At 36.3% G+C, this 20,667-nt stretch overlaps 2 protein-coding genes across 5 annotated transcripts in view; one reads left to right on the top strand and one right to left on the bottom strand.

The window, feature by feature from the left end:
* Positions 1 to 828, bottom strand: part of STAP1 (signal transducing adaptor family member 1) — a 58,679-nt gene extending 57,851 nt beyond the window's left edge. Inside the window, exon 1 of the mRNA XM_032259293.1 lies at positions 759 to 828. The gene's annotated coding sequence lies outside the window, so the exon portion shown is untranslated. The remainder of the gene's footprint in view (positions 1 to 758) is intronic.
* Positions 829 to 1,998: 1,170 nt separating this feature from the next.
* The window catches only part of CENPC (centromere protein C), a 64,246-nt gene continuing 45,577 nt past the window's right edge, over positions 1,999 to 20,667 (top strand). For 2 of the 4 annotated variants that reach the window (XM_032259290.1, XM_032259289.1), the window contains exons 1-5: positions 2,001 to 2,247; positions 2,846 to 2,892; positions 5,998 to 6,068; positions 7,108 to 7,202; positions 14,892 to 14,985. In XM_032259290.1, coding sequence (XP_032115181.1) covers positions 2,230 to 2,247; positions 2,846 to 2,892; positions 5,998 to 6,068; positions 7,108 to 7,202; positions 14,892 to 14,985 — 325 coding nt within the window. In that variant the 5' untranslated portion in view covers positions 2,001 to 2,229. Of the gene's footprint in view, positions 2,248 to 2,845; positions 2,893 to 5,997; positions 6,069 to 7,107; positions 7,203 to 14,891; positions 14,986 to 20,667 lie in introns of all 4 variants that reach the window. The other 2 variants (XR_004263037.1, XR_004263036.1) reach the window with 2 other exon arrangements.

Below are 20,667 nucleotides of genomic sequence, written 5' to 3'. Positions count from 1 at the left end.
TATATATATATATATATATGTGTATATATATATATATATATATATGTATATATAATGTTGGGACCAGCAAGTTGATTTCACTGTGTTTTAATGGATCAGGTTCTCACATTATAAAAACCATTAGGGTCATTGTCCAGGTTTTGGAGTCAGAGGGACCCAGGTTTGAATCCTGGTTTGGACAACTGGAAGCTGTATAAACTTAGTTAGGCAAATCATTCCCACTCTATCACAGAAGACTGAGTTTCTTGATTTGTAAAATGGGGATGTCATAGAGCCTGCTTCAAGGGGTGACTGTGAGGATTAAATGGGATAAAAAAAAAAAAGAGCTCAGTTCTGAAGTCAGAATTCTTGGGATAATATTCCATTCTACCATTTAGCGGTGATGTGATCTTGGTCAAGATGCTTATCTTCTGTGTTTCAGTGCCCTTATTTATAAAACAGAAATACTAATTGTTCTCTTCAATGCATGTGAAACATTTACAGAACTGGGCATAGAGTATGCACTCAATAAATGTTAGTGTTTATTATTATCTATTCCAAATGTGACAGCAGTAAATTATGTATAATATAAACTGATTGGCAAAACTGCCAAACATAGTAAAAAAGTCCTTGCAATGACACCAATAGCTTATTGAATTCTTACTATGTTCCAAACATTGTTCTTAGATCTAAACAGTAATTATTTAATTACGACATCTCAACCATTTTAATATTATTCTCAGTTTACAGACAAGAGAATTAAGGAACAGATAATGTACTTGCCTATGATGGCAGAATTCATGGAATGGAGTGCAATCCAGGCCCACTTTCAGAGTTCATAGTTCCTCTTTCTTCCCTATCAAAAAATAAATATAAAATTAAAAAATTGGCTTTCATAGGTGACAGCATTGTTAAAGCACTACATGTTTTAAAAATGTATTAGCTCCACTCCTGATTAATGCATTTATTCAATTAGTAAACTATTTTCTGGTTAAAATTTTCTTGTAAGTTTTTAATTAAATAAAATAAGACAGCTTCACAGAATAACACACTGGTCAGGTAGGAAGAAGTCTTCAGAGCACCTAATTTAAACTTCCATTCTATCACTATGGAAACATCCAGAATGGTGCCACAATTTTGTCCTAGATGACATAGTTAGTCAACGGCTGGCAGGTTTCAGGATTCTGTAAAGAATTCTTTTCAGGCCAGGCGCGGTGGCTCACGCCTGTAATCCCAGCACTTTGGGAGGCCGACGCGGATGGATCACGAGGTCAAGAGATCGAGACCATCCTGGTCAACATGGTGAAACCCCGTCTCTACTAAAACTACAAAAAATTAGCTGGGCATGGTGGCGCGTGCCTGTAATCCCAGCTACTCAGGAGGCTGAGGCAGGAGAATTGCCTGAACCTAGGAGGCGGAGGTTGCGGTGAGCCGAGATCGCCCTCCATCCAGCCTGGGTAACAAGAGTGAAACTCTGTCTCAAAAAAAAAAAAAAAAAAAAGAATTCTTTTCAGTGCATTATACTTAAATGGTATTTACGTGGATCATTTGTTGGCAATGCATTACCAAAATATCACCCACATATTTGAAAAATAATACAAGCCGTCATCACCATTATTATATAGTTCAATTATTTTCAGAGATGATGTTTAGATGGGCTGGGCGTCACTAACGAATCTGCATCAGAAAAATTTCTTCAAAAAAAGATTCTATTCAAATAAAGTCGTCTGCAATTTCTACCTCTCATTCTTCCAAGTATTAAATAGAACCGTTGAGAAGTTTTACATTGGGCACAAGGGGCGATTGCCATGACCGTCCCTTCCACATAAATGCCCAGTCTCACGCTCATCCCTAGCTTGGAGCTGAGGAAGAGAGGTGGGAAGAACAGAGCCGCCGGAGGCAGGGAGGGCGGGGCTGCGGGCGGCAGGGCCATTGGCCAGGAGCCTGAAGGGGCGAGACCACTAACCGCTTGCTTCCTATTGGACGGCGCGGCCTGTTTTGCGCATGTGCTGCCCGGTTCAAACCCGGCTCGCGCTGTTTCTGTTTGTTGAGGGCGTAGCCAATGGGCGGCCTGCGTTGTTAGCGCGCGCCTTCCGGACCGTCGGTCTCGTTGTCGTTGCCTTCAACTTAAAGGTGTTGCTTGGCCGCCGCCTCGTAGTCCAGTGACTAGTTTCTTGCTCGGCCTCCTGGAGCTGTGGCCCGTGTGGATTTCCACCTCAGACCTCTGCGCGAGCTCAGCGGGGCCGGAACATGGCTGCCTCGGGTCTGGTAAGGGCGGGCCCCGGCGCTACAGGCGAGCAGTTAAGCGCCTGGCTGGGGCAAGGGGCACAGGCGCCCGAGGCGTGGGAGAAGGAAACGCTGGGCTGGGGCTGTGGTCTCTGACGGATTTCAGTGGGAAAGCCGCAGGAATTTTTGAAATGAAGTGTGATCGTTTGTCGATAACCAGAGTTAATCTATTGTACTTGTATTATTTAAGTTTTCATGTCGTCATTTCGTCTATGCCGACGTCTTAGTTTTGAGAGGTGCTTGTGATTCCTGCCTTTTAGCCTAGCTGCAGTTCCTAGGCCTCCAAATACTTTGCTGCCCATAGTAGGAGTATTGAAACGCCTTAAAAATGTGCCTTTGCGTCACACTCGCTAGTTGGGGGGAGCAGATTATGTAACAACTATATCTGGAAATAATCTGACATTTCAGTTCTTTTGTCAAAGTGGTAACCTTATATGCAGTTCTTGTGGCTGATATTTATGGGGCATCAGTTATTGACAAAGTCTTCTGAAAGACATCTATTAGTTAAAAGGTGCAAGCTGTGAATGACTGATGGAGGCAGCAACTCATAGTTTGTGTTGGTGATTTACTTCTCTTTCAGAATCATCTCAAAAATGACTACAGAAGAAGATTTTGTCGACCTTCCAGGTGATTTATGTGCTTAAACTTTTAAGATTATTTTTATTACCATCTTTACGTAGTAGATTTTTAAATGAAGAAAGGAAAAACTATCGCCTCTGACTAAAATGATTTCTTTGCCCGCTTAAGAGTAGTCATCTTAGTTATTTTATGTTAACAGAGGAATGTTAATGCAAGCAGTGCAGTGACTTTGTGGCAGTGAAAAAAGAAATCCACCTGATACAATAGCGGAACCAGGGAGAGAAAGTCTCAATTCTGACTACGTGACTGCCATGGGAAAAGGATTTTGTAGCATGAATCAAATGGTAAAATTAGAAATATGTAGCTTATTCAGTGGGACAAAAAGAAAAATAATAATGCTGTCATGCGTTTATTTCTTGGGTGCTTATTTGGGTTGTGTTGGTCCTTTTAATTATAAAACCTGTTAAAAGTAAATTTTCTAGTTAAATATTTAATAGTAATAGGATGAAAAGCATGTTTTTAAAAGTGAAGATGTTATTGTGAATAACATCTTGTTTTTTGAGCTGTGATTTTAGTAGGTCCAGTGGGGCACAGAAATACTTTCTTTTCCTTACAAGAAGCTTTCATTTCTATTGGGAAAATGTACATTTATGAAATAATTTAATGGACAAAAATTTCCACTTTTAATACTGAAGTAATGACTTGTGTATTATAGAGAGTAGGCCTATATATAATTAGGAATTAACTTGCAGTATAGACAGCCATGTAAGAAATAAGGGATTTGTGTGTTGTTGATATTAAGGAAAGCTTTAAAGTTGTAGTGTAACTTAGGTGGATCTTGAATAGGGATTTAAAGACTAAGATAAAGTACATTGCAGACATAGAAAGTAACTTAAAAAAGGAACCAAAGTAGGAATACATTTATTTGTCAGTAGCAGAGAGACCTGATTTCAGAAGGTGAATATGTGGGGTGTTAGTGGAAAATGACCATATGAGTTGGATTGAGCCAGAAAATGGATATGTTAGACTTTAGGCATTTATTATAGGCTTGATTTTATAAGCTGTCCTAAATCTTCTGTGGAATAAGGGCTGTCTGATGTAAAAACACACACATGTAAAAAAGCAAAGAGGTTTGATGTTTACAAGGTAGCTTAAGAAAGGGGTTGTAGTAGCCTAGACATGATGTAGGTGCTTTTATGCTAAGGTAATGATGACAAGGCGGGAGAAAAGATGAATTTGATAAATTTTGAAAAAGCTGTTGTCTAGACTAATGTGACCTGTGTTTTAATAGTGACTGCATTATCACCTTTGACAAATCTATCTTTTTGGATCTCATCCATGAAATAGGTAATAGCAGGAGTGTGTTTATAGTTGGAAATATATGCACCTGTAGGTGGTATTCTGGGCTGGTGTCAAGGGCAGAATTTATAATAGTGACCTATATTTTGGTAGAAAGCCAGCCACTAACATAATTAAGTTTACAAACTGAGACCATTTGCCCAATTTGGATTTCAGTTTGCCTATCTGTAAAATGAGGGCACAAGATTCAGCTAGTGTTTTTTAACTAGATTCGCATATCAGAATTATCTCAATCACCCTAGAAAATCTGATTAAATTGGTCTGTGGGAAGTGACCAAATATGTGTATTTCTGCAAAGGTACAAAAGTAATTTTATGCATCTATTTGGATGATAATTATTAGACTGGATGATTTCTGAGATGTTTCAGTTATAAAAGTTTATGATGGATGACCTGATAATGCATTGTGGCTCACAATCTTTAATCACTTCATATATAGTATACGTTTCAAGAATAATAGGAATTCTGTAGATGAGGGATCAGTTAACTTTGGCTGATAGGCCAGTCAAATGTTTTGTCACAGGTTTTGTTTCAGTTTTATTGGAATACAGGCATGCCTCTTTATTTACATATTGTCTGTGGTTGCTTTCGGGTTAAAATGGGAGAATCGACTGGCTGTGACAGAGACCGTATAGGTTACAAGCCTAAAATGTTTACCGTCTGGCCTTTTAAGCAAAAGTTTGACAACCCTGTTAGAGATGCATGTCAAAATTTTATACTGATTGAAATCCAGATGTCCTTCAACAGGTAAATGGTTGAACACTGCGGTATACACATAGCGTGGAACACTACTTTTCTCTAAATAGCAAAGAAATATTGATACATTCAACTGCGATTGATCTCCATTGAATTGTGTTGAGGGAAAAAAGCCAGGGCAAAGAATACATACTATATGATTCTAGTTACTTTTAATTTTTTCCAAATGACACAATTTTAGAAATAGAGAACATATTAGTGGTTGCCAGAGGTTAGGAATGAGAGGAGGCATGAAAGAGGAGAGAGAAAGGTGGCTATGGTTATAAAAGGACAATAGAGGATCTTTGTGATGATGGAACTATTCAGTATCTTGACTCTGGTTGTTTTATATGAACGTGCAGATGTGATACGTTGTGTAGAAATAAATACACGTAAACATGAACATATTCAGAAATGAGAACATGTAGAACTGGAGAAATCAGAATAGCATTGGTAGATTGTATCAATATCAGCACCCTGGTTGTGATAATATGCTATAGTTTTGTAAACTGTCAGCACTGAGGAGCACTGGGTAAAGTGAACAAAGAATTTCTATTATTTTTTATAGCTGCATGTGAATCTAGAAGCTCAATATAATTTTTAATTAAAATTTATATTGATTCATAAATTGTTAATATTAATGATACTGAATCAAAAATGCATTTGAGAACTTATAGGGAGGAATATGTTACTTGGAGATGTAACTGTAAAGTCTGTTAAAAAAGCATTTCAGGACTGATTGGACGCATTCAAAAAAATTTGTGTTGAGATACAGCAGTAATCTAGAACAGCTTTAGACATGGCTTTAGTGATGGCTGTTCAACTAAGAAATGTAATTGTTAATGTAGATTATGATATACTAATTCTTATTAGGAAAGAAGGAGTTCATTAGAGGGAATTCATAGACCCTCAAGTAATTGTTTTATCTTCAGATAGTAAAGGTATTTTACATATTAAGTTAATTAATATTTTATAATGAGATCTGGAATTTTCAGGTAGATGGTAGTATAAAAAAATATCTTCTGAAAATGATTGGTTATATTTTCTCTTTCTTTATTAGGGCACGGGACATTAACACAGAGCAAGGCCAGAATGTTCTGGAAATCTTACAAGACTGTTTTGAAGAAAAAAGTAAGGCTTCATTTCAAGATGGAATTTGAGGATTAGGTGGATGAAAATATGAGTTTGTCATGGTAATTAACGTCAAATGCAGCAAATATGTTCTAGGGTTTAAATATACGTAAAGTATTTTCCCTAGAATTTTGAGTTCATGTGCAATGCTTTGTGTACCTTCTGGCATACTTAGGATAATACTGACAAAAATAACAATAATTTGACAATAATTTGTCATCACCTTTAGTTCATATTAGATTACTGTAATCTGGAAGTCCATATGTAATTACCATATACAAGAAAAAAATACTTATTTATGTTTTTGAGACATAGTCTTGTTCTGTCACACAGGCTGGTATGCGATGGTACTATCTCAACTCCCCGAAGCCTCTGCCTCCCAGGTTCAAGCAGATTCTATTGCCTCAGCCTTCCGAGTAGCTGGGATTATAGGTGTGTGCCACCACACCTGGCTAATTTTTATTTTTATTTTAGTAGCGACCAGGTTTCACCATGTTGGCCAGGCTGATATTAAACTCCTAGCCTCAAGTGACCTGCCCACTTCAGCCTCCCAAAGTTTTGGGATTATAGGTGTAAGCCACTGCACCCAGCCAGAAAAAATACTTCATATAATGAAAATAGATGTGTAGAATTCTTGAGATCGTTAGAGAATTTTGGATGATCTTTGGTGATATATATGCCTGTTTAAGGAAGTCATGAATTATAGCAAATACTTTTCCAAGTACTGATTAGCATCAGCAGGTATTGGAATAAGAGTAAGCTAGCCAAAGAAATAGGGGCAGATGATAGAAAAGAATGTTTTCTATACAAGTTCTGAACGAAGAGCTGGCATATATTGATACTTTAGGTGTTGTTTTTTTTTCTTCTTGATGCTTCTCAGGAACATTTGAATATTGAAGTAATGTCTCTACTTGACTTAAGCTAATTGTGGTCAGTGAGTCAACAGATGGTTCTTCACATGCCATATAACTATTTTTAATTGTAACTAATAGATATTACGTTATATCTTGTTTTTGAAAATTTTGTACTTTTGTTTTAGGTCTTGCCAATGATTTTAGTACAAATTCTATGAAATCAGCGCTTTATTCAACACCCAAAATAAAAGACACTTGTATTCAGTCACCAAGCAAAGAGGTAAGTGATAAAGGAGAGCTGGTATAGATTTAACATTTTAATGAATGAAGGTATGCACAATATTCTTATGTATATTTTAGTTGTTTGCAAGTCTTATTCTTGAAAGGGAATTCCGTATTCCCGTTGACTTTCTTTAGAATTTGGAGATATTTTGTGAAAAGTTTTATTTGATATTTTCTGTGTTGGAATTGAGGTTATGGGAATTAGAGTTATCAAATTATAACATACATTTTTCCCTTCTCCTAAAATAATACTCAAATTAGGTTTTTAGGAAAATGGGCAGGGATTGAAGTTGCTGTTCAGGTTGACAGGTTTGGTTATATTCTAAAAAATGAAGGTACTACCTTGCTGTAAAGGGAAATCAGTCTTCTGTTGATTATATATTTTAATCGTTTGCTGTTAGTTTGATCAGAAATAAAGTATTGGTCGACTTAACTATACTAAATAGCAGACTTTCAAATAAAGTATTTGAAGCTAATCTAAGGCAAATTGTTCAAAAGCACAGTACTAATTTGAGAAATCATATAGTGCTAGAAATAACATTTACTAGAAAACTGTAAAAGGCTGTCAACATATTAAACATATGCAGCCTTTTAGCTCCAAGGAATGAAGACAAAACCATTTCTTTCAGAATTGACTGAAACATGATAAATTACATTGGTTTTTGAAAGTTAAAGAAACTTTAGGTTTTCTGGGATAAACTTAACTTGGTCATAAAGTGTTAACTTTTTTGATTAGGTTTGCCTAATATTGAAGATGTTTGCTTCTATGTTTATGAACAATACTGTCTTTTTTTCTTAAAATGTTCTTACAGGGCTTTGGTATCAAGGTTATGCTAGAGGTTCTTCTAGATAGGACGAAATAAGTCACAGAAGGCTAACACTCCTGCTAAAGCAACTATTTTAAAAAATGCAAACTGATTTTATTTTTAGAGATCTGAGGAGCTGTGGAAACATTAAAGACTAGCAAAATATAGCCTGTAGCTAATTTTCTTCCCTTCTGAGGCAAAATTCTTCTTTACTCTACTGTGTTCTGTTCCTTATGTAGGTTTTCCACTCTGGCTGGTAGGTACAGGCATTATTTTAGGTCCTGTGTGACTGGGAGGATATTCCCCCTCAAGGCTTCGGGTGGTTCTTTCTCTGGTTTTCTTACAACACATTCTCTGTTCAAGTATTTGATTGAATGCTTAAGAGAGATCTGTACATTCTGAAGTTTTCTCTGTGTAACTGCCTCCCGTCCAGTATTTTACCTTGTAAATTCTAACCACCTTGGTCTTCCTGAATCCTCAGCTTTGGCTCCTCAACTGAAGATTTCCCCTGTGTGTCACGTCCTGGAAATGGGTGGATCAGAGGGTTCACTTCATTTGTTTCCCATCTTAAGAATCATTTTCTTTGTTTTTCAATTTCATATTTCTTGAGAATCTTGTATGTTTTTTCTCTTTTTAAAATTTAAAGGAGGGTAAATATGGTCCCTTTTGAGACATTGTGCTCTGCAAGGTCCACTGCAATGACGCAATTACTTTGTGCCAAAGAAGAAAGCATGTTGGGAATGCAAAATATTCTGAACCGAATGAAAACAATAATATGAATTATCAGAACTTGTGAGATTTAGCTAAAATAGTGTTAAAGGGAATTCATAACTTTAAATGAATATAAGAAATAAATGTTCAAAATGAGGGTTCTCCTCTGTGTTTATATTGCTTTGTAAAATGAGTTGTTCAGTATTTTATCTTTCTCTTTTCTCCTGAATTGTTTATGAGTCAGTATTGTTTCTTTCTTAAATATTTGATGTTATTCATAGTTTTATCTTTGTGAAAGTTTTAAAATGCGAATTTATTTATTTTTCCTTTTCTGAGACAGGATTTCATTCTTTAGCTCAGGATGGAGTGCTATAATATGATCACAGCTCTCTGCAGCCTTGAACTTTTCCTGGGCTTAAACAACCCTTCCCTCTCAGCCTACTGAATAGCTAGAACTATAGATGCATGTCACCATGCTGAACTGTTTATTTACTTTTCACAGAGTCTTGCTCTGTCACCCAGGCTGGAGTGCAGTGGTGCTATCTCAGCTCACTGCAACCTCCGCCTCCCAGGTTCAAATGATTCTCCTGCCTCAGCCTCCTGAGTACCTGAGGTTATAGGCGCCCACCTCCACAGCAGGCTAATATTTGTATTTTTAGTAGAGACGGGGTTTCACCATGCTGGCCAGGCTGGTCTTGAACTCCTGACCTCCAGTGTTCTGCCTACCTTGACCTCCCAAAGTGCTGGTTTTACATGTGTGAGCCACTGCATCTGGCCATTTTAAAATTTTTCTTTACAGAGGCAGGGTTTCAGTATGTTGCCTAGGCTTGTTTCAAACTTCTGGGCTCAATCAGTCTTCCTGCCTCAGCCTCCCAAAGCATTGGGATTACAGTCATGAGCACTGGGCCTGGCCTCACTTTTGTTTTCTTATGAAACATAGTATATTAAAGTTCACAAATAGCATGTATATTTCATTGAATTTTTACAGCTGCTACCTAGATGACGATATAGAACATGAAAGATTTAGATTTTACTTAATAGTTTCAGTAGACAATTTAGATTTTTTATTTTCATTTTTTTGGAAAGTTTTACCTAATTTTCTCTTTTTAGGGATTTGTTCATTTTATTTAAAATTTCTAGTTTATTTGGATAATGATACTGTTGTTTTGTAATGTCTTTTTACAGTATTTTAATGTTTGTAGGACCTATAGTTACATACTCTTTTTCATTCCTGACATTGGTTATTTATGCCTTATCTTTTTTTTTTTTTTTTTTTTAATTAGAGCTAGGGATCTTGCTATGTTGCCCAAGCTGGATTAGAACTCCTGGGCTTAAGTGATCCTCCCTAGGCTAAGTAGTAGCTGGGACTACTGCTCATGAGGCACATGTCACTGTGCCTGCTATGCCTTGTCTTTTTCATTGATTCATTTTGTCAGGGTTTATCAAAGTTTTGGTCTTTCAGAAAACAAGTTTGGCTTTGTTGGTCCTCTCACTTGCTTGTTTTTAGTTTCACTTTTTTTTCTTAATTTTATTTTTCACATATTCTTTATTTTTATATTATTATTTTTTTTCTAATCCTTGAGATGGATGCTTCCAAACAACAGAGACTTTGTAGGTGTTAGGGTTTTTTTCAGGTAGGGCCTTTCCATGCAGCAAGCTTGGCCCAGGCCTTCCACATAAGAAGTGGAATTTGTTTACTTGATTTGAAAATAAAGTGAGTTAATCAGACTTAAGACTTACCTGTCTTACTGGGTTTTCTGTTTGAGAACTTGAGGTTTCAAGGTCTAGTTACTACTTCGTATTTGTTTGTCTTTAAGTAAAATAAGATATGAGTCCTTAGGTTTTAACTGCAACACAGCCAAGCTTCATTAAAAAAAATTAGTTTTCTCTTCTGTTTTCTGGGATAACTTGATTAAGCAAAAATGATCTGTTTCTTCAAATTTAGATCATTTGTAAAACATGGTTGAGGCTGCTTTGTTGGGAATGTCTGTGATTACCACTTTATTTAATGATGATCTGTTACATTTTTTGTATTTCTTTTGCCAGTTTTGACATTTTATAATTTCCTTGAAACATCTATTCTTAATTTGTGTATAGTTAACTATATGGTCTTTCTCATTGTTGTTACTCTTTTTTTATTACTCATTTTTACCTTTTTAAATTATCTGTGTTGTTAGAGGTATTTTTTTGTCATTAGCATTTTCAAAGAACCAGCAGTCTATGCTGGTTCACTATTTTCTTTTTCCTGTTTTTTTTGTTTGTTTGTTTTTTGTTTTTTTTTTTTTGAGATGGAGTCTTGCTCTGTGTCCCAGGCCAGGGTGCAGTGGCTCGATCTCAGCTCACTGCAGCCACTGCCTTGTAGGTTCAAGCGATTCTCCTGCCTCAGCCTCCCAAGTAGCTGAGACTACAGGTGCGTGCCACCATGCCTGGATGATTTTTGTATTTTTAGTAGAGACGGGGTTTGACCATGTTAGACAGGATGGTCTCGATCTCCTGACCTTGTGATCTGCCTGCCTCCACCTACTAAAGTGCTGGTATTACAGGCGTGAACCACTGCGCTTGGCCCTCTTCCCTATCTTTTAAAATAATTTTCTTCTTAATGTTTTGGAAGAATTATTTTTAAGCTCAAAGGCATTATGTACATAGAAGTTAAAATAGTTCCATAACTTCCACAAAAAAAAAAAAAAAAAACAGTAAAGCCCACTCTTTCTCCTCCAAGTCCAACTTCTTAGTCTTAGTTATTTCTTCTGGATATTTCGACTCCATATTTCAAAATAATGTTTATATGACAGTTTCCTGATTTTTTTTCAGTCTTTGCTATTACTTACTGGTTTTCTACTATGGAAGTTTAGACTATTTGTCATATAGTTGCTAGTTTGCACCACAACACATAAACTTCCATTTTTTAGTACATCATATTAATTTTCAGTAGGATTAGTATTTAGTGTTCACAGTATTTTTACAACTGTTTCAGTAGTCACAGCCATGTAAAGTACTAATGGTTAAATTTTCTTTATGTACAGCTCTTAGTTTTCTCCTGATTTAATCTTGGTTTTTCCATTTTTGACTTTCTGTGCACCTATGACTAATTCATCGCCAGTTTTCTGTGACAAAAGTTTTAAGTATAAATGTCTTAGTATAGTAGACCCGTTAAGTAATTTATCATTTTCAGCTTTTTCTGAAACTGTCTCTGCTCTTTTTTTTTCTTCTATCTATCCTTAGAGCTATCAAATAGTTTTTGTCATGTACTCTTCCTGTATCACAGGGAGTCCCTTTGCTTTTCTCCTGAATTGCATCTCATGTTTCTTGGATCTTAAATCTTCCTTTTTTCTTGGCCTCTCCTTTTTTGGTGGAACTCATCATTTAATAGCTTTCTGAGAATTTAAGACCTTAAATGTTTAAAAATATCATGGTTTTACCCTCAGGATGAGTAATTTGGGTGAGTATAGAATTCTATTTGAAATTATTTTCCTTTAGTTAAAGTAACATATTTTTTCATATGAAGCCTCTGTTTTAGTCAGGCATATTTTTCCTTAGACTTTTAAAAATGTTGCTTTCCTTTATTGTAGCTCCTCCTCTTGAGAATACTGTTTTGAGTCCTTGATCCTTTGTGACTGTTTTTTCCTCTTTGCAGGCTTTTAGGATATTGTCATCTGTCTTTAGTGATCTAAATTTTTATTATATTTTTTGATGTTAGGTTCATCTAACCCCTTTCATAAATATTTCTTCTTACAATTTCTGTTTTCTACAAGTACCTTTTTTACTTACTTTGCTCATTACCTGGCCTTTTTTCTTGTGTCTAATGATCCTTAGCTGTCTCCTCTCGTTTGAAAGTGGGAAACTAAAACACATGGGGAGCTCCATATGCCTAGTAAAATTTGTAGACTGGTAGATTTCACTGGTGTCATTTACTCCATTTCATTGTTGATACCCAGCTGTTAACATCTGTAGATTTCTTTTCTCTCTGCCTGGTAAGTATTTCTGGCAAAGATACCTCTCTCGCTTGGCGATTCGATTCTAACGGAGATTGTTTTCAATTTTAGTCACATGTTGCAAAGGGGAAAGTGCAGTTTGAATGCTCCTACTTAATATCTCTGGTTTTCATGTATTGCCCTTAACTTCACCTGTGTCTTCTGCCACTAATTTCACAGTCTTTATGTTTCAGAAACTCAAGAGAGTAAATATCTAATCTTCTGATGGGTTTAGGAGGGGCTCTTTGGTTTTACTACCTTCTTTTTTTTTTTTTTTTTGAGATGGGGTCTCGCTTTGCTGCCTAGGCTGGAGTGCAGTGGCACAATCTCGGCTCACTGCAACCTCCACCTCCCAGTTTCAAGCAATTCTCCTGTCTCAGCCTCCTGAGTACCTGGGACTACAGGTACCTGCCACCACTCCTGGCTAACTTTTGTATTTTTAGTAGAGGTGGAGTTTCACTGTATTGGTTAGACTGACCTCAAACTCCTGACCTCAGGTGATCTGCCTCCCCTCAGCATCCCAAAGTGCTGGGATTACAGACGTGAGCCACTGCACTCACCTGGTTTTCCTACCTCTATATACACTTTTTTCTTTTCTGTGACACAAGACACATTCAACTATACACACTTTTAACACCCTCTGTTTGCATGCCCCTTCTTTTTTTTGAGACAAGGTCTTGCTCTATTGCTGGAGTGCAGTGGCGTGCTCATAGCCCACTGCAACCTCAAACGTCTGGGCTCAAGTGATCCTTCTACCTCAGCCTCCTGAGTAGGTAGGACCACAAGCATGCACCACCACTCTTGCCTAATTTTTTGTTTTGCATAGAGATGTGGTCTTGCTAAATTTCCCAGCTTGGTCTTGAATTCTTGACGTCAAGTGATCCTTTTGCCTTGGCCTCCAAAAGTGCTGGGATTACATGTGTGAGCCACTGCATCTGGCTTGCACCATTTTTTAGAGGTGTCTTACACTTCTACTAATCTTTATAAGTTTCTCCATGATTCAGCTATCACCCCCTGGGCCCCACCCACAACACAAGGAAATTCTGGGAGATACAATTCAAGTTGAGATTCGGGTGGGAACACTGCCATACCATATCAGTCTGTTTTTTATTTATTTTTCTACTGGTAGATCTGTGCTGATACTGTGTTCACATTTCTGCTGCTACAGAGAGCAGAAGGGGACCTCTGTGACAGGTCCCACTGCCATCCACATTTGGTGCTTCACTAGAAGGACTCGAGAGACTTGGCATGCAGTTGAACTCATGACTGATACTTATAGTCATTCAGTCAGTATACACAGCTAGGTCAGTAAGGGAAAAATTTACATTAGGTAGAGTCTGGAGGAATCCATGTATAGGCTTCCTGTGCTCCCCAAGGGGCCATATAGGGTGTACTCATTTCCTCCAGCAGTTAAATGCGTAACATATTACACACTTTTTCCTCAGAGAAGCTTTTTTAAAACTCAGATTGTTTTCACTGGGGGTTGGTCCCATATGCACCCTCTGCCTACCAAAATTTTACATACTCCCAGAAGGAGAGAAAGCAGATGCTAACCATAAATCACATTGTTTATACAAGCAGTATAGACAGGCTGGCACAGCAGGTGCAACCTTGTCTGTTGGTAATGGGGGGAATATTCTAAAAGTCAAATCTGTGAATGCCAACCAAGGGATAGCCCTGTTACCTGGCCGTTTAAATTATCAGGCCTAATATGTTAACTCTTTCCTGCAAAGAGTGAATCTGTAAATATTATAGTGTTTTACATGTCTATTTTGAACTTTACATAGATAGGATTGTTATGTACTTCTGCAGCTTACTTTTTTTTCTGATTAAAATGATCATATATTTTATTGTAGTTTGTTTCACTATTTTATATGTAATATGATATATCTTTACCACAATTTATTTATTCAGTAAGTTTATTCAGTCTTCTGTCCACATAGTTTTTGGCTGTTTAGAGCAATATTGTTTCTGTGATAGGTTGTATGAAATTTCAGCCTTACGGAATAATGCCAAATTGCTTTCTAAAGTAACTATTACTTTAGAAATAAAATAAAAAGTAGTATAAAACTCTTAACAGCCGGCTTGTTGTTTTAGAATGCTGGTTTTCTCCCCATTTTAAAAACAAATATATTTCATCAGAAATGGTAAGTTAATAAAATAGTTCTAATGTTGTATTTCTTCTGTGCTCTGTGCCAGAAATCACATCCAAAGTCAGTTCCAGTTTCTTCAAGGAAGAAAGAAGCATCTCTGCAGTTTATTGTAGAACCAAGTGAAGTCACCAACAGATCAGGTTGGTGGCATCTCCATGGGCATTATTTGCTTGGATATATTTAAAAAGTGAGAAATGCTAATGGTACATGTGTTTTTTTGAGAGTGAAGGTCAGGTTCAGGTTAGATAGAATTGTGAATTGTGAAATGGATGAATATTTTTTGATTTCCTTACAACTCCATGGTCGGTGCTCTTTTTCTATCTTCTCCATTTCCTTTAGTCTGTGATACGTGCTATTACTTTTAAATTTTTCTTTATTTTCATTTTTTGTATTAAAAGAGTGTTACTCCATTGCGTTAATAAAGGTTTAAAAGAAGAAGTTAGTCATTAGTCCTATCATTCTGCTTAGGTAGCCTTTGAATCATTCTATAACTTAATCGGTGCTCATAAATGAAAAAAAAAGGCATATGTGTTTATATGTGTCTGTGCCTGTGCATTCAGAAAAGGCAATTACAATTTCCTTTCACACCAATAACGTATGAGTATGTTTTACCTGATAGACTATTTAACTATTCTACGTTTTTGCCAGTTCATTGATAATAAGCAATCTAGTTTTTACTTTAGTGTCCATTTCCATGATTGCCAGAGATTGAGCGCCGTATGTTTATTGACTGTTGGATTTTAATTGTTAAATGGTGTAACTTTTGTTTTATAGCTTTAAGTGTCCTGTTTTAGTTCAAAGTTTGTCTTATCCCAATGATATCTGTAATAACTTAGATTTTTCATCTGAATACCTTTTTTTTTAAAAAACAATTCTAAATCATTAACCATCTGGAATGTGTTTTGGTATATAATGTGACATAACCTTCTAAGTTTATTTTCTCCCAGGTGGTCAGTTGTGTCAGATATGTTTATTGATTTAAAAAAATCTGTTTGCTTCTGCATGTACCACTTTTATCATATATTAAGTCTCACATAACATTCAACATACATTATATTTTTTGACACGGAGTTTTGCTCTTGTTACCCAAGCTGGAGTGCAATGGCATGATCTTGGCTCACTGCAACCTCTGCATCCCAGATTCAAGCAATTCTCCTGCCTCGGTCTCCTGAGTAGCTGGAATTACAGGCATATGCCACCTCACCTGGCTAATTTTCTGTATTTTTAGTAGAGGTGGGGTTTCACCGTGTTGGCCAGCTGATCTTAAACTCTTGACCTCAGGTGATCTGCCCACCTTGGCCTCCCAACACATTCAACATACTTTTGAATTTTGATACATTTGTTTTTTTCCTCTGTCAACACAATACTCTTGTTATTTATAGTAGCTTTATGGTATTTGCTGATATGGAGATAAATACCTTTACTATTCCACTGACATTCTCCAGCCTTTTTTCTTTCCATAAGGTTTTAGTTTTATCCAATTCCCGATAAAATTTTGGAATTCTAACTACAGTTGCATTTAATTTATATTTTTGTGAGAATTCACATTTTTATGTTATTTAGATTTTTTACAAAATAAATTGTGTTTATGTTTCTTAGAAGAATATTAATCTGGGGCTGAGTATGTTTGCTCATGCTGATAATCCCAACACTTTGGGAGGCTGAGGTGGGTGGATCACTTGAGGTTAGGAGTTTGAGACCAGCCTGGCCAACATGGTAAAACTCCGTCACTACTAAAAATACAAAAATTTGCTGGGTGTGGTGGCAAGTGCCTGTTATCCCAGCTACTCGGGTGGCTGAGTCAGGAGTATCGCTTGAACCCAGGAGATGGAGGTTGCAGTGAGTTGAAGATAGCACCACTGCACTCCAGCCTGGGTGACAGAATGAGACTGTCTCAAAAAAAAAAAAAGAGTATCCTGAAGGGCACTATCAAGAGTGTGAAAGGGGAACGAGACCAGGAGAAAGTATTTGCAAATAATTTACCTGATAAGAATAATAGAGATTTATATCCAGAATATACAGAGAACTTCTACAGCTCAACCACAGAAGAACCAGACAACCCAAATACAAGATGAGCAAAGAACATCAATAGACATTTCTCCAAAGAAGGTATACAATTGGCCAATGAATTTACGAAATGATGCTTGAAATCTTTAGTCGTTAGAGAAGTGCAAGTTAAGACCCTAGGGAGATACCACTTTATGCTCACTAGGTCAGCTATTATTTAAAACAAAAAAAGGAAAATAAGAGTTGTTAAAGATGTGGATAAATTAAAACCATCGTGCATCACTGGTGGGAATGTAAAATGGTGCAGCCACTGTGGAAAACAATTTGACAGTTTCTCAGAAAGTTAAACAGAATTACCATATGACCCAACACTTACCTCCTAGGTATACACCTAAAAGAATTGAAAGCCAGGACAGAAGCAGACATATGTATACTAATATTCATAGCAGTATTATTCACAATACCCAAAAGGTGTAGACAACCCAAGTGTCCGTCAACAGATGAATAGGTAAACAGCATGTGGTATATACGTAGAATAGAATTATTAGTCATGAAAAACAAAGTTCTGCTATATACCATAGCATAGAAGAATCTTGAGCACATTAAAACTTGCTAACTGAAATAAACCAGACAAAAAAAAGGGCAAAAATTTTGTAGTTGCACTTACATGAGGTATTTAAAATAGGTAAAATTTAGAGACAGGAAATAGAATAGAGGTTGCAGGGGATTGCAGTAGGGGGTAATGGTGAGTTAATATTTGATGTGTACAGAATTTGAGATGATAAAAAAAGTTCTGGAAACGGCGATGGTTGCACATTGTTGTGAATGTACTTAATTCCACAAAATTGTACACTCAAAAACTGTTAGTATGTTAAACTTTCTTTTGCCATTAAAAAATGTTTTAGCAAAGTCTATCTCCTGGCTTCCCATTCTGTCCTCCCTCATAGTATTGGGTCTTTGACTTTCTAGTCAAGGTTAATCCTAACTATACTATAATTTTTGTACTATTCTGAATAACATTTTTTTAAATTATGAGGATAGTTTTTGTATCAAGAAAATTTTATCCCAACACCGAGGTTTAAAAAAAAAAATTCTAGACCTTTAAAAATGTGAATCTTTCAGTTTTCTTTAAGCCATGTAATCATGTCATCAGCTAAAGAGGTTTTATCTGTTATGTTTAATCTTATTATTTCAGTCTGCTTGTCTTCGATAGAATCTGAGTCAGTGTTGTCTAATAATGATGATAGTAGTTATCCATGTCTATTCTATGATTTTAAACGAAATTATATTAGTACTGTGACACTTAATAATTGTGGGTAGTTTGGGGTAAATGTAGTTTATGTCTTTTATTTCTTTTTTTTACCATCATTAGCTAGCACTTGAGTACTGTGTTAAATAACAGTGATGGGTCCAAGCACCATAGCTTAGACCTATAGTTCCAGCACTTTGGGAATCTGAGGTAGGAGTATCACTTGAGGTCAGATGTTTGAGATCAGCCTAGGCAATGTAGTGAGAACTTGTCTCTACAAAAAAACCCACAAAAATTTAGCCTGTGCAGTGACACATGCTTGTAGTCCTGCCTTCTTGGGAGGCTGAGGCTGGAGAATCACTGGAGCCCAAAAGGTTGAGGATGCAGTGAGCTGTGATAATGCCACTGCACTCCAGCCTGGGTACAGAGTCAGACCCTGTCTCAAAAAAAAAAAAAAAGATGGGATGAAAATTCTAGCCTTGTTCCTGCTCTTAGAAAGCATTCAGCCTTTCACATTAAGTATATGATGTTAACTGTAAGCTGTAAGTTTTTAATAGGTGTTTTTTAGGGTTTGGAGATTTTCTATTTGCCAGTATGCTGAGATTTTTTAAAATCATGAGTAATGTGAATTTTGTCAGATGTATTTTTTGCATAAATCCATATGATTTTTCTTCTTTAATGTATTGATATGATGGCTTATACAGATTGATTTTTGAATATTTAACCAGCCTTGCATAAAGTTCCCATGTGGTCATGGTATACTGTTGATTTGAGGCCTTTCTCCTTTTCAAATGTATTCATTTGGCACAAATTTCCCCCTTAGCACTGTTGTAGCTGCATTCTACAGGTTTTGATGTGTTGTGTTTTCTGTTCATTTCACTTATTTTGGTGTATTTTTAAATATCCTTTCAGACTTTAACCTATTTGGTTTTTTTTTTAAGTGTGTTAATTTTCTAATGTTTGCCACTTTCATATTATTTTTTCCTTAATTTCTGATTTTGATTCCTTTGTGACACAGTATACACGGTGTAATTTCAGTTTTTTTACATTTATGAAAATTTGTTTTATGACCCCAAGATATTGCCTGTCTTTATGAATGATTCATGGGTACCTGAAAAAAAAATGTATTCTGTTGTTGAGTGTAGTTATCTAAAAATGTCAGTGATTCTTCATTATTACTATTTTTTCTACATTGTTGGATGTGATTTTTTAAAATTTTGTTTAGGATTTTTGTATTTAAGGAGAGGTTGGTTTCTACTTTTTTTTTAAATGCTGTGTTTGTATGGTTTTGGTATCAAATAATATTTGCCTTATTAAATAAGTTGGAAATTATTCCCTTTTCTAATTTTTGGAAGGGACTCTGTTAAAATGGTGTTAATTCTTTAACTATTTGGTTTAACATTCTCCAATGAAATCATCTGGTTCCGGAGATTTTTTTTTTCCATGAAGTTTTAAGTAACAAAATTAATTCTTTAATAGTTACAGGACTATTTCGGTTATTATTTTCGTTGTTGGCAGATTTTGGTAGTTTGTGTTTTCTGAGGTTTTGGTTCATTTTTTATAATCATCTGTCAAGTTGATAGGCATAAAGTTGTTCATAGCATTACCCTACTTATTTATGTATTTATTTTTTTAACTTTAAGTTCTGGGATACATATGCTGAACATGTAGGTTTATATAGGTATACCTGTGCCATAGTGGTTTGCTGCACTTGTCAACCTGTCATCTAGGCTTTATGCCCCAGATGCACTAGGTATTTGCCCTAATGCTGTCTCTTACTTTTTTCCCTTCCCCTAACAGGTCCTGGTATGTGATGTTCCCCTTCCTGTGTCCATATGTTCTCATTTTTCTACTTCCACTTATGAGTGAGAACACATGGTGTTTGGTTTTCTGTTCCTGTGTCAGTTTGCTGAGGATGATAGTTTCCAGCTTCATTCATGTCCCTGCAAAGGACACAAACTCATTCTTTTTTATGACTGCATAGTATTCCATGGTGTATATGTGTCATATTTTCTTTATCCAGTCTATCGTTGATGGGCATTTGGGTTGGTTCCAAGTCTTTGCTATTGTAAATAGTGCTGCAGTAAACATACATGTGCATGTGCCTTTATAATAGAATGATTTATAATCCTTTGGGTATATGCCCAGTAATGGAATTGCCGGGTCAAATGGTATGCCTGGTTCTGTGTCCTCAAGGAGTCAACACACTGTCTTCTACAGTAGTCGAACCACTCCCACCAACAGTATAAAAGCGTTCCTGTTTCTCCACATCCTCTCCAGCGTCTGTTGTTTCCTGACTTTTTAATGATTGCCATTCTAACTGGCATGAGATGGTATCTCATTGTGGTTTTGACTTGCATTTCTCTAATGACAAGTGATGATGAGTTTTTTTTGATATGTTTGTTGGCCAAATAAATGTCTTCTTTTGAAATGTGTCTGTTCATATCCTTCGCCCACTTTTTGATGGGGTTGTTTTTGTTTTTCTTGTAAATTTGTTTAAGTTCCTTGTACATTCTGGATATTAGCCCTTTGTCAGATGGATAGATTGCAAAATTTTTCACCCATT

Source organism: Sapajus apella, unplaced genomic scaffold (genome assembly GCF_009761245.1).
Source record: "Sapajus apella isolate SASKATOON/1434 unplaced genomic scaffold, GSC_monkey_1.0 scaffold108, whole genome shotgun sequence".
NCBI lineage: Eukaryota > Metazoa > Chordata > Mammalia > Primates > Cebidae > Sapajus > Sapajus apella.
Note: the sequence above shows the minus strand (reverse complement) of the source record. Positions and strands in the feature narration are given on the sequence as shown.